Source organism: Pipistrellus hanaki (genome assembly GCF_964339955.1).
Source record: "Pipistrellus hanaki genome assembly, chromosome: 6".
Classification (NCBI taxonomy): domain Eukaryota; kingdom Metazoa; phylum Chordata; class Mammalia; order Chiroptera; family Vespertilionidae; genus Pipistrellus; species Pipistrellus hanaki.
Genome location: NC_140508.1, coordinates 81,008,087 through 81,022,203, shown reverse-complemented (window position 1 = coordinate 81,022,203; position 14,117 = coordinate 81,008,087). Strand labels below are relative to the sequence as shown.

General features: G+C 40.9%; 1 protein-coding gene across 1 annotated transcript in view; it reads left to right on the top strand.

Moving 5' to 3' along the window:
* The window catches only part of ELP2 (elongator acetyltransferase complex subunit 2), a 28,393-nt gene extending 16,421 nt beyond the window's left edge, over window positions 1-11,972 (top strand). The window contains exons 12-22 of the mRNA XM_084887986.1: window positions 2,026-2,175; window positions 2,700-2,888; window positions 3,512-3,581; window positions 4,142-4,237; window positions 4,380-4,437; window positions 5,493-5,565; window positions 6,453-6,645; window positions 7,445-7,566; window positions 8,981-9,114; window positions 9,619-9,732; window positions 11,757-11,972. Of these exons, the coding sequence (XP_084744112.1) occupies window positions 2,026-2,175; window positions 2,700-2,888; window positions 3,512-3,581; window positions 4,142-4,237; window positions 4,380-4,437; window positions 5,493-5,565; window positions 6,453-6,645; window positions 7,445-7,566; window positions 8,981-9,114; window positions 9,619-9,732; window positions 11,757-11,913 (1,356 nt within the window). The 3' untranslated portion in view covers window positions 11,914-11,972. The remainder of the gene's footprint in view (window positions 1-2,025; window positions 2,176-2,699; window positions 2,889-3,511; window positions 3,582-4,141; window positions 4,238-4,379; window positions 4,438-5,492; window positions 5,566-6,452; window positions 6,646-7,444; window positions 7,567-8,980; window positions 9,115-9,618; window positions 9,733-11,756) is intronic.
* The last annotated feature ends 2,145 nt before the right edge of the window (window positions 11,973-14,117 follow it).

The following is a 14,117-nucleotide window of genomic DNA, read 5'->3' as shown; positions in this document are numbered from 1 at the left end:
GCATGTCAACATCCTAAACCAGAGATTTACATTTGTTATGAGCAAGAGTGATTTTTTGTTGTTGTTAATTCTCACCCGAAAATATTTTTCCCATTGATTTTTAGAGAGAATGGAAGGGAGGGGTATAGACAGAAAGAGAGAAACATCGATGTGAGAGAGACACATCAATTGGTTGCCTCCTACATATGCCCAGACCAGGGCTAGGGATTGAGCTTGCAACTGAGGTGCGTGCCTTGACGGGAATTGTACCCAGGACCCTTCAGCACATGGACTGACGTCTGTCTACTGAAGCAAACTGGTAGGGCAAGAGTGTGGTTTTTAAAAACAAACTGCCTTAGGACTTGCAGTGGAAGACTGTTCGGATAGTCCAAAAAGCTGCCCTTTGTTCAGCACTTTCCGGAAACCCCCATTAGTGCTAACTTTAGAATCAGTTGTGTGCCACAGAGGAAATTAATAGCATTTCTTTGTCATAGCCTTTTTATTTATTTTTTACCAGAAAATAGTACAGTTTAACTTAATCACTAACCTCATTCATCAGTCTTGTCTCTGAATGACCTTTTAGGTATTTAGACAGATTTAATTTTCCTCTTAAGTCAAGTTTTACCATCACTTGGTTTTTGCCCTAATAGACATTCAGAAGTTGTCAAGCCTGGCTGGTGTGGTTCAGTGGTTGAGTCATAACCTATGGATCTAGAGGTCACGGTTTGATTCCTGGTCACATGCCATGCCTGGGTTGTAGGCTCAATCCCCAGTGTGGCCATGCAGGAGGCAGCCGATCAAGGATTCTCTCTTCATTGATGTATCTATCTCCTCTTCCTATCCCTTTCTCTCTGAAATCAATTAAAAAAAAAGAAAAAAAGAAAGATGCTCGGTGGCCATGGCCAGGAGACTCAGTTGGTTGGAGCGTCGTCCCCTGCTCCAAAAGGCTGTGGCTCAGTCCCTGGTCAGGGCGCATATGGAAGGCAACCGATTGATGTTTCTTTCTCACATCAATGTTTCTCTCCCTAAAATCAATAAAGACATATCCTTGGGTGACCAGCTACATGACATTTTCCGTATTTCGTTATCATTATTTATATGGTGGCTTGTGTAGGCTCCCTCAGAAAGTGAACCATCTAGGCTTGATTCACCCTGCAATTCCCTTTACTTAGTAAAGGAAGCCATTGAGGCATACAATTGGAATCTAATACCTCATTTTACACAGTACTCTTTGATTATTTAGTTTAACAAATAATACTCACGTAGTGCCTCCTTTATGCTGACATTGTTGTGTGTGCTTTACAAATATAAACTCATTTAATCCTCATAATTAGGAATTCTGTGAATTAGGTAATTTTACAGAAGAGTTAATTTAGGCATAGAAAGATTAAGTAGTATTTGGCTTCTAGGAGATATTCAATAAATGATGAATGGAGGGAAATTTCCCAAAGTTACTTTTTAAAAAAATTTTTAATTTTTGTTAATCTTCACCCAGAATATTTTTTCCATAGATCTTTAGAGAGAGTGGAAGAGAGAGGGAAAGACAGAGAGAAACATCAATGGGAGAAAAACACATCGATTGGTTGCCTCCTGCACAGGCCCCGACCAGGGCCTGTGCTGGGGAGGAGCCTGCAACCGAGGTACGTGCCCTTGACCAGAATCAAACCCAGGACCCTTTGTTCTGCAGGCTGATGCTCTATCCACTTAGCCAAACCGGCAAGGGCCCAAAGTTACATTTTTGAAGGACATAGAACATATTTGAATGTAAGCTCTAATATGCTTGACTGAAAAAGAGTCTGTTTGTTTTTTCCTTGGGGAGGGAGAGATGGAGAGGGCGAGGGCAGGGAAAGGCATGGTATGCTTCCAGGAGGGAGAGCACCCAGATTCTGTTATTTTAAAATCCCATCTTCACTTAGCTTTTCATCTTGCTTGGGGATTTCAGTCTTTCCCAGTAGAAGACCTGAGGGCTAAAGGCATTATCAGATTTTATTTTGAGCGACTGTGGTCTTTAATTATTTTGATGTGTCATGAGCACTTTCATTACAGAGAGAGTGGACTCCAGAGATTGTCATTTCAGGACACTTTGATGGTGTCCAAGATCTAATGTGGGATCCCGAAGGAGAATTTATCATCACTGTTGGTACTGACCAGACAACTCGACTTTTTGCTCCATGGAATAGAAAAGATCAATCACAGGTAAAATGTTGTCATGTTTGATGGATCCCCGTTAATAAAAAATATCCATGAGCATGTGAAAAGTGGAGCAACATCATTAGCCATTAGGGAAATGCAAATTAAAACCAAGATGAGATGTCACTACACACCCTCTGGAAAGGCTGAAGTAAGAGATACAGTAACAGGTGGTGATAAGGATACAGAGCAACTGGAACATTCATACATTGCTAGAGGAAATGTAAAAAGATACAAGCATTCTGGAAACATTATGATATTTTCTTAAAAACTTATGCATACATGCATTCTTTACAATTCACATAATTCAGATGTTGTTAAATGTATTTGCTTCAGTTCCACTCAAAAGTTTTGGCCTGGTAATTAATTCATTAGGAAATACTAGCAAGTCTATAGTAAAAGCTAATTTCTAAAGTCATAGTGTTAGGTAAATAGTGGTTGAGGGTGGTTTTTGTCCAGGAAACTTTTCAATCTTGGACTGAGCTCAGAGAACTTGATGTCATTTTTGTTTATCCTATGTTAATACTCAGGTGACTTGGCATGAAATTGCACGGCCTCAGATACATGGATATGACCTGAAATGTTTGGCAATGATTGATCGGTTTCAGTTTGTATCTGGAGCAGATGAAAAAGTTCTTCGAGTATTTTCTGCACCTCGGAATTTTGTGGAAAATTTTTGTGCCATTACAGGCCAATCATTGAATCATGTACTTTGTAATGTGAGTATCCCTCTAAATGTTTTAGCTAAATCTATTCACTTAATTTAAATTTTAAAAATTTTTGCTTCTGGCTATAAATGGGTAGAAAGGAAGTCAAACAATTTATTGGTTTGACAAACTTGTGTGTGCAGTAATTTAAATATTAAATATTTAAACATTAAAACCAGAAGTTTTATAACAAATTAGACCAAGACAGTAAAAAATTTAAATATTAAATTAAGGTATGAATACTGTATATCGTCACTGTTTTGGGTTTGATGGTTAACACATAGTTTCATATGAGATAATTTGATTGATATAACTTACAGATCATTGGCATTTCAGATGGTACTCTGTAAGAATTTTTAAAAATATTTGAATATTTAAATACATTCAGTGAAAATATGGTGAGCTGTTAGGATTCGATGGGAGGAGGGCCAGCTTTCTGGGTAGAGAAGTTCGGGTTAGCTGGAACCTGCCTCTTGGAGAGTGATTCCTAGCGTTGCATCTGTTGGTTCAGGAAATGAAAGCTGGGCAGGTATCCACACACAGGTGAACTTTAAACTGCTTTTCAGCATTTGTGAGCATGACATTTTTGTAGGGCCTGATGTAATAGTAACTTTTAAACGTACTTTTTATTTCAGCAAGACGGTGATCTTCCAGAAGGCGCTACTGTCCCTGCTTTGGGATTATCAAATAAAGCTGTCTTTCAAGGTAAGGCTGAAAAAAATTATTGGTATGTAAATCTACTTACACACTTGTATAACATGCACTTAATATTCATAGATCTAGTCAATAGATCTAACTTGTATAACATGCACTTAATAATATAGCCGGTATTATTTTAAAATCACAGTACACACATCTGTCTCCTTTTTTACGTATTTCATGATAAGTACTCTGTACACATGCAGACCCTGAAATGGTGTCATGGAGCACTACAACCACGGGTGCTAATATGGGTGGCTGAAAGAATGTTCCATGTTTTACAAACTTGGGAAATGTTAGGTCAAAGGAAAAGGAAGGACTCCTTATGGGTTCCTTATGGAACTGATTAGTGCTCCTAGGAGCACATTGGAAAACATGAGTGGCAGAAACAGAAACGTCTGTTTCTGTTGGCTTTGCAATCACATGGATATGGCTTTGAATTACACTACTTTGAAGTACCACTACTTTCTAACTGGTGGCCTTAATATTGGAAAATATTGGAACATGTATAGGAGACATAGAGATGGTGACTATCTTCATGGTGTTACGTGTTTCTTTTAAACCAGGAGATATAGCTCCTCAGCCCTCTGAGGAAGAAGAGCTGTTAACTAGGGCAGGTTTTGAGACTCATCAGATGGCTTTTCAACCCACCATACTTTCTGGTAAGAATTCACAAAAATATGATTTAATAGAATCATTAGTACTCATATTTGCCACTGCTGACCTAACTAAGTGCTCTAGCATTTGCTTTTTTATTTGCACGGGAATAGAAAAAATGATTGCAGTGCTATAAATTTATTGTAGAACCTCCCACTGAGGATCAGCTTTTGCAGAATACATTGTGGCCTGAAGTTCAAAAACTGTGAGTTAAACTGTTAGCAATTTGATTTCCACCCCTCCAACTTGATTTTTCTCCTTGGCTTTCCTCTAACCTACATTTCCCTCCCCTGCTCTAAAGATTTTTTAGTAGCTTTCATAATAGGTGAGAATCAAACTTCACATAGATTTTATATTACTATGTTTTTATTTACTAGGTTTGTTTATTGGTCATAATAACATATTTGTGTATCTTCCATTAAAAAAAAACACTTTTAGATTTGTTATTCTGTTTGTCTTTTTTTTCCTTTGTTGGTTCCCCATCAAAACCTTTTTTACATCCAAGGTTTATTATTTATTGTACTGGCTGGCTGGCTGGTGGTGAAAACTTGTGTTTTTTTATTTTTCCTTTTTATTTTTGTTAATCCTCACCTGAGGATATTTTTCCATTGATTTTTAGAGAGAGTGGAAGGGAGGGGGAGAGACACCGAGAGAGAAACATCAATGTGCGAGAGATACATCTATTGGTTGCCTCCCACCCAGGGCTGGAGATAAGCCTGCAACCTAGGTACTTTCCCTTTATCAGAATCAAACCCGGAACCCTTCAGTCCGAGGGCCAACACTCTATCCACTGAGTCAAACAAGCTAAGGGCTTTCTTTTTTCTTTTTTTTTAAGTCCTCACCCGTGGACATGCTTAGAGAGAGAGAAACATCAGTATGAGAGAGGCATCGATTGGTCGCCTTCCATACAATCTACTGGGATCAAACCTACAACCTAAGTATATGCCTTGACTGAGAACCAAACATACAGCCTTTCAGTGTATGGGATGATGCTCAACCAATTGAGCCAACTCTGGCCAGCCAAACCTTGTATTTTAACCTTATTGTTTGAATAAGTTGTATTACTTCTAGGACGTTGGCATTTTTATCCAGTCTCTCTTTTCCCCCAAAATGTTTGCCTGGGCAGAAATTTAATGTTCCTTAAAAGAACTGTATGTTAGCTAGAGAGGTTGATGTTATTCTTTTCACAGTTTTAAAACTTTTCAGCATGAGGCTATTTACTAATATGGCGGTCACGTGTTTTCTCGTTTTAAATTTTAGATATGGACATGGTTACGAGTTGTTCAGTGTAGCTTGTAACAATTCAAAGACTCTGCTCGCCTCAGCTTGTAAGGTAGGGGAATTTTACTTTTTTACTCTAATTGGTCACAGGTATTTGAGTCTTTATATTGGTAGTATTTTAGTCAGAACTCTGTGTGAACGGCCCTGGTGTCTGCTCTAACCAGTTTCGGCAATAATCTCATTTTAATAGGGATCTTATTAGACAATTTACATTTAATGTCTTAATTTATATGGTTGGATTTAAATCTGTCATCTATTTGTTTTCTACTTGATCCATCTATTTTAAAAAATATATATATTTTTTATTGATTTTGTACAGAGAGGAAGGGAGAGAGAGATAGAGAGTTAGAAACATCGATGAGAGTCATCGATCAGCTGCCTCTTGCACACCCCCCACTGGGGATATGCCCGTAACCAAGGTACATGCCTTGACCAGAATCGAACCCGGGACCCTTCAGTCCCCAAGACGACACTCTATCCATTGAGCCAAACCGGTCCCGGCGTGATCCATCTATTTTTTGTTCCATTTTACTTATATTTGATTAATTGATTGCTTTTTATGATTTTACTTTTATATATAGAGATAGTTTTCTTATACTTTGTCTGGATTTTTGTTTTTTAGACAATAGAATAAATCTGATCCCTGCTACTCCATATTGACTAGAAGTGAATTTTTAAAAAAATATATATTTTATTGATTTTTTACAGAGAGGAAGAGAGAGGAATAGAGAGTTAGAAACATCGATGAAAGAGAATCATCGATCAGCTGCCTCTTGCATGCCCCCTACTGGGGATGTGCCCGCAACTAATGTACATGCCCTTGACCGGAATCGAACCTGGGACCCCTCAGTCCACAGGGCGATGCTCTATCCACTGAGCCAAACCGGTTTCGGCTAGAAGTGAATGTTTTTAAACCATCGTTTCATCTCTGTCCTACAGGCAGCTAAGAAAGAGCATGCAGCCATCATTCTTTGGAACACCTCATCGTGGAAACAGGTGCAGAATCTGATTTTCCACAGCCTGACCGTCACACAGATGGCCTTCTCACCTAATGACAAGTTCTTACTAGCTGTTTCCAGAGATCGGACCTGGTCACTGTGGCGAAGGCAGGACACAATCTCCCCTGAGTTAGGTAAAAACAGTTTCTGATTGGGAAGATGAGTAGGAAGACAGTTCTATCCATTTTTTAAATATATATATATTTTATTGATTTTTTTACAGAGAGGAAGAGAGAGGGATAGGGAGTTAGGAATGTCAGTGAGAGAGAAGCATTGATCAGCTGGTCTGTGTCACAGTCCCAGTACGAGTGAGAAAAGACTGATTGCTCTTGCAAATAACTAGTGACTTGTATAACATGCAACCTTTACTTTTTAAAAAGTTAAAGTGATAAAACATACCCATTGATTTTCTGTATTTTTATGGATTATGGATTAATAGATACCTTCTTCTTCTTTCCTCCTCATAAGAGTTATGTTTTAGTTTTAGTCCATATAAGGACTAAATATTAGGTTACATTTAAATCTTAAAAGGGAAATTTTTTTAAGTTTGTGTTTTTAAAATATTACTTAAGGGTGCATTCATCTTTTCCCCATAGCTTAATATAAAATCTGGCTACTTCCCAAATAAGGTTGAATTGCTTCAGGCTTCTTCCGTAGGCATAAACTGGATCTTTAGCTAAGTGCCTAGACGACATTTGTCATCAGTCACTAGAGAGTAACTAGTCAATATAACTCATTCCCTACTAGAAAAATAACGGTATTCTAGAGCCTCTGGCAAGGGATCAGCTGCCTAGCCATGGCCTGTTGCAAAAGTTAGCATTTGGAGATTGAATACTAAATTGCATGTTGTACATGGCACTTAAACATAGCTTTTTAACACCCAAAATGCCAGCATTCTCTGCTTTGTGATTGGTGCCTGTGTATTTCTTTCAGACCCAATTTTCAGTCTCTTTGCCTTCACCAACAAAGTCACTGCTGTGCACAGTAGAATTATTTGGTCTTGTGATTGGAGTCCTGATAGCAAGTTTTTCTTCACTGGAAGCCGAGACAAAAAGGTAAATTTTTTTTTAACTTAATAGTTTTTGAATGTAAAATAATATTGTTACAGGTATGTTTGGATAGAAACCACATAATCCTGACTTTCTGATACAACTTTTAAAAACCAATTTATATATTCCCTCTGTGTTTTTCATATACATGCATAAAAAAGTATTTTCATGTTAAATGCTATATAATACATTTCTCTGAAATCTCAAATATGAAAAGACCTTTCTTACATGGCCTGCATCAGTGGCCCCAGTGGGAGAAAAAGAATAAATGAAGTGGATCAAAACTAAGAAAGGAGGAGAGCAGGAGCAGGGCAAGGGACATATGGGGAAAAAGTTTCTACTTTTCCTTTTCATGTTTTTATGAATGAAATGTTTTCTATAGTGAATGACTATTACCTTTTATTCAGTAGTGAGAGTGGTGTGTGTGTGTGTTCCAACATTCCAGAAACCAGAGTAAGCTAGCTAGCAATGGGTTCTTGACCAGGATCCTCACCCTTGTTTTCCTGGCTCCTGGTCTTTCCTCTGTTTCGTACTCTTGATTTCCTTTTCCTGTGGTCCTCCTTGCACACCATGGAGTGTTTCCCTGCCCTCGCCAGTCCTAGTCATGGTACAAATTACTGAAGTCAGGACAGCATGGGCAGTGAGACGCTGACATGTCAACCCCTGAAATGCTTTTCCTCAGACCTTCACTTTATTTAATTCTTCCCTGGCATTTATTTCCTGTGCTCTGCTAGCTGCCCAGGGAGCAGGGCTGTCCTGCCCTCCACAGTCACGCCCAGTAGCAGATGGCCCAGCTGTGGCTCTCAGGGATACGCCAGGGCGGAAACAGACAGGGCATCATCCACTGCACATGCTCAGAAATGCTCTTCCACTTGTTTGGGCAGAGCCTTCTACTCATAATCTTGTCCTGCATTTTGCAATTACTGTCCACTTCACTCCCCTCTCCACTTCTTTCTGACCAGTCACATCCCCTTCAGGACTAAGCTTCCAGGGAAACCTCTTCAAGGTTACCCCGCAGCTGGGCTGATGCCTGAGCAGTGGGTGATGTAGAGGAAGAGTGGGTGATGTATTGGTCCCTATACATTTTGTGGTAACTTCGTGGGCAGGTGCCTGAGCCCCTCAGTGAGGACAGGATCAATTGAATCTCGCTGGATCAGACCTCCCGAGTGTGAAGAGCATGCTAGATAACCCCTGTCAGGGACAGTCTGTCTTTGGGTGGCACATGTAGGTAATTGAGGTCTCAGCAACTTGTGTCTGCTACGCTGTGGCTTCCCTGTGTGCTTAAAGTCTCCGCCGTCCTGGAACACACATGCAAGTGCTGAATTTTTTTGACTGCCCGAGCAGTTGTTCTGCATATCTATGTCATTGCCGGAAACCTCGCAGAGAGAAAGCTTTACCGAGTCTGGCCTGTTTGTGTTAGGTGGTTGTCTGGGGTGAGTGCGACTCCAGCGATGACGCCATCGAGCACAGCGTGGGCCCCTGCTCCTCCGTGCTGGACGTGGGTGGGTCTGTGACGGCCGTCAGCGTCTGCCCGGTGCTCAGCCTGTCCCAGCGGTGAGTCTCTGCAGGGCTTCATGGGTTTCAGTTTGTAGCCCTCCTACACTTATGGGCTCGTAGCTTCTGAGCTGATTTTTTTTTCATAATGTTTATATTTCTCATAAGAATTTTTAAATGGGTAGAACTTGCTGATATTCAACGCGGTGAAAGGGAAGTTGGGAGTGTGGCTCAAAGGTTCTTACTTCACCAAATTCAGGACTGTGGTACTTTCTGTGTCATAAGTATCTTCAGCAGAATGGGGCCCCTCCAGCTGGCCAGGGAAACATTGGTTCTTGGGCTTTGCCAGGGGAGGAAGAGGTAAAACTGTGGGCACCCTCGATGGAGAGGAAGCCCCTTGAGGGCACAGGACAGCAAGGGCCCCTATTTTGGGCTGGTGGTTTAAATAGAGATCTCTGTAGTGTGGGGTGGTTGGGAACACTGAGAGCTACTTGGAGTGATGGTTCATATAACAGAAATTCTTGCTAAATTAATAACTGTCCTCCTTTCCTCCCTCAAAAACAGGTACATTGTTGCAATAGGGTTAGAGTGTGGAAGGATTTGTTTATACACCTGGAAAAAGACTAATCAATTTCCTGAAGTAAATGACTGGGCCCCCTGTGTGGAAACAAGCCAAAGGTATTTTCTTCCTATTTTTTGCTTCCATCAGATTACATAGAAACCATGAAATCTTTAGTGGCACATTTTATGCCTTTGTGCATGGAGGAGGACACAGATCTGAATTTGTAGTGCTTACCACTGAATGGCAACCCTGTGCCATATATCTCTTGTAATTGATGTTTGTTAACTCTGTTTTTTAAGAATTTGCTTGACCGAATTGCTTGTTTGCATATTATCTTTACAGATTACACATTTAAAGCTCATCTTCAAATGACTTAACTGTTTTTAGTAATCAAATCCATCCTCATGCAAAGATGAGCTGTCACTGATTCTACTTAAGTCATAGCCTGTGTAATATGAGACTGTGGAAGCATTTCCGTTAGAAGGATTTCCGGAAGCATTGAGGCACAGCAGCACTGTGAGATGTGTGTGACCTCCCAGAGGGCCACTTGTGAGGGCTCAGTCATATGGTGGCATAGCTCCCGGTGTGCTGATCTTAAATGTCTCAGGCTTCAAGATTAACCTGTAGTCCTGCCTTTGAACCTGAGAGTGCATCAGGTGACAGAGACTCTCACTATTTGAAAGTCTAATTTGTGTGCTCTATCATTTTCACATTTACTGCCTTAAAATATAAGTCTTTCACTTTATTCCTTCTTGGTTTGGATGCCTAATTTGCAGGTTAAATTACAGAGGATATGTTTTCATAGATATTTATTAATAATCTATGTTTGGGAGCATTGTAGGTCTGCCTTGGGGGTGGGGGTGGGCATTAATATGAGCATCTTGCTCAAAGTCATGCACTTGAAGATCACATTAAAGACCAAGGTTCTTTCACTGGGCAGTTTATTAAGTCATTTACTATCCTTCCTCACCCAGCAGTAAATATGTGAGTAAGAGTCCATTCATGTCAGAGGGGTGTCATGCTGGAGTTCTTGTTCCGGCATTAAGAAGGGTTCAGCAATCTGGAGAAAGGTTGTGTGTAACTTAAGAGTCCAGTGACAAAAGATAATTTTGAAAGGCATTGGGGGTCAGAGGAGCCTAGCTAAAGGAGCAAAGTTCTCTTCGTCTCAGGACCCTTTGCTTTTTATTAACACAATTTGTCCTAAGGCAAGGTGGAGAAATACACATCAAAGGGTAGGGTTTTCTACAGAAGCAGGATCAGATTGGGGAATTGCCTGCGCTGTACAGGTGTTTGGCCAGTAGGAGGCATTACGTGTATATTAAGATGACCTGAGCATTCTGACAGCAAATAATCGTCCTTTTCAGGTTTGGGGAAATGCCTTTAACCAACCATTCTCCAGCAGGCGATAACGTATGTGACTCAGCCCTTGTTGAGTCCCCAAGTTCCATCAACCTTTTTATTTTATTATTTTAAATATATTTTATTGATTTTTTTTTACAGAGAGGAAGGGAGAGGGATAGAGAGTTAGAAACATCCAGGGAGAAACGTCAATCAGCTGCCTCCTGCACACCCCCCACTGGGGATGTGCCCGCAACCAAGGCACATGCCCTTGACCGGAATCGAACCTGGGACCCTTCAGTCCGCAGGCCAACGCTCTATCCACTGAGCCAAACCGGTTTTGGCTCCATCAACCTTTTGATGAAACTTGCAATTATGACATGCTGGAACTGGCTTCCGGCAGTATCAGAAGAATAGTCTACAATATGTTGCAGTGTTAGAATTCTTAAAGAAACACATTCAGTAAAGTTATCTGAAAGGTTGATCTTAATAGCCATGTCATGAATTCCACTGATCGTTAAAACAAAATTTTATGGAAAGTTATTATCTATTTCTTGCACTTTTGGTAGTATCCTTGATTAGTAATGAAGTAAAAGATGTTTCCAAGGTTAGAATAAAATTACTAAAAAATTAGTGATAGTATTTTAAAACCTGTACATTGTAATTTTCAGGTTTTGATTTAATTTATGTTAATATTAATAGTAAGAGTATACTAGTTAAATTACATGTAGGTAAGCACCCAGTAAAATATTTTTTAGTTATAGAATGCATTCATTTAATGCTTCCTCTGTCTTTGTTTTAGTCAAAGCCATACACTTGCTATCAAAAAATTATGCTGGAAGAATTGTAATGAAAAAACTGAGCAGAAGGAAGCAGAAGGCCCTGAGTGGTTACATTTTGCAAGTTGTGGTGAAGATCATACTGTGAAGATATACAAAGTAAACAGAAGTGCACTGTAATGGACTTAATGACTACAAGCATGTAATCTGTCTTAACATCATTAAATCATGTAAATGGATCATCTGTCTTCATAATTTCATTGAGTTTCATTTGTAAGTCTTATAGGAGTATATTAATTTGTATCACAGACCCTTTGAAATCTGATCAAAGCTTCAGACTCTACTCAAAACTGTTATATATACAGACACTCTCAGGACCTTGCCCATACCTTCTGGGATTCAGAACTGCACCCATATATTTCAGATAAGAACTCTGTTCTTGCTTCATGACTGAACTTGTATTTCTCTTTTTACATGCCTCTCTTTGGGACGTATCATTAATCATCTTCTTCAGAGGGAGGACTTAGAAAATAAAAAAGAGATGAAAGCCAGATTACTCAATTTTTTTAAAAACAGTTTTTGTAAATTGGACCACACAAAGTGTGGTCTTGATCCCTTTTCCCAGTACACACCAACCATTCCAGGAATTTGGCAGGCCATCGGGAGCTTGAAGTGTAGCCAGCCACTTCTTGCATTTTTTAAAAGTAGATGGGTTCTTTTAGGGTTTGACTTACCGCAGAATATCTGAACACTTAGTCTAATAGATGAAGGGGCTAAAAAGTCACGTTCTGAATCATTTGATTTTATCAGAAGTCACAAATGAGTCATGAGAGTAAAAGATGTCCCCAGGAAGAATGAGCAGTGGGAGCAGAGGGAAGAAGGTGAGAGAAACAGAATGTTGGGTGTGCCAGCTGAGGTTTGGGAGCTGGGTATAGGAATTGGAAGTTTGGGTGAAAATGTTAAGAGGGGATGTGATCCCTGGCCAGTGTGACTCTGGTTAAAGCCTTGGCCTGCGCACGAAGGGTCTTGGGTTTGATTCCCGGTCAAGGGCACATACCTTGGTTGCAGGTTCCTCAGCCCTGGTAGGGGCACATACAGGGCAGGAGGTGACCAGTCAATGTATCTATTTCACATAGATGTTCCCCCCCCCCCCCCCCCCGCCCGTCTCCCTTCCCCTTCCTTCCACTTTGTCTAAAAATTAATGGGAAAAATATCATCGGATGAGGGTTCATAAAAAAGAGAGGTAGTAGGAAGACTCAGGCGAGAGTGGAGGTTTGCCCTGATACTCTTGGAACATGGAATCAAGAATATTTTATTCCATTGGATATTTTGAAGGGAGTATTAAAATATTTTAATTTTTAATCTCTATATATAAAAGCCAAAGGGACCGAATGACCTGTTGACGGGTTGCTATGATGTACACTGAGCACCAGGGGCAGACATTCAATGCAGGAGCTGCCCCCTGGTGGTCAGTGCGCTCCCACAGCGGGAGCACTGCTCAGTGGTGGTGGCGGTGGTGGCAGGCGCAGCGGGGCCAGGATGAGTGGAGTAGCACAGGCTTTCCCGCAGCCGCCTGCCGCTTAGTGCACTACTACATCCCTACGGGGGATGGCGGACTATGGATTTCTGATGATCTTTGCAGGCTGTCAGACATCCCCCGGGGGGTCCCCGCATTGCGAGAAGGCACAGGCCAGGCTGAGGGACCCCACCGCACTGGGCTTCTAGTAGTCAAGTATTTTTCCATTGATTCTGAGAGAAAGTAGAAGGGAGGGAGAGAGACACAGATAAAAGCATCAGAAAAACATCGGTGTGAGAGAGAGACATCTATTGGGTGCTGCCTGTACACACCCCGACTGGAGCCAGGGATCTAGCCTGCACCTGAGGTACATGCCCTTGACTTGAGTTGAACCTTCGACCATTCAGACCTCTGGCTGACACTCTGTCCATTGAGCCAAACTGGCCAGGGCAGGTCAAATTTATTTTAATGACTCATTTAGCCCAATGTATCCAAAATATTATAGTATCATTTCACCATATCGATATAAACGATTATTGATTATATTTTGTTCAATATAAAGTGCATCTTACACTTAGGGCCCAAATCGAACTAGCCACATTTCAAATGCTCAGTGGCCACATGTGGCTAGTGGGCACCCATATTGCAGTTCTAGACAATTGGGTCTGTATTTGTTTCTCGAGTGTGTGTGTGCGTTCACCAAGGCAGTGAGCATCTGAGCTTCCCAAACCTCAGAAGGCAGGACTCCCTGACCTGCTGTTTCCCTGCTTCCCAGCTGAAGGACCTGGGCCTCTCACCCCACTGACACTCTGGGATGTTAGATCCCATGCATGCTGGGTTCCAGAGCAGATTCAGTCCTTCAGAGCCC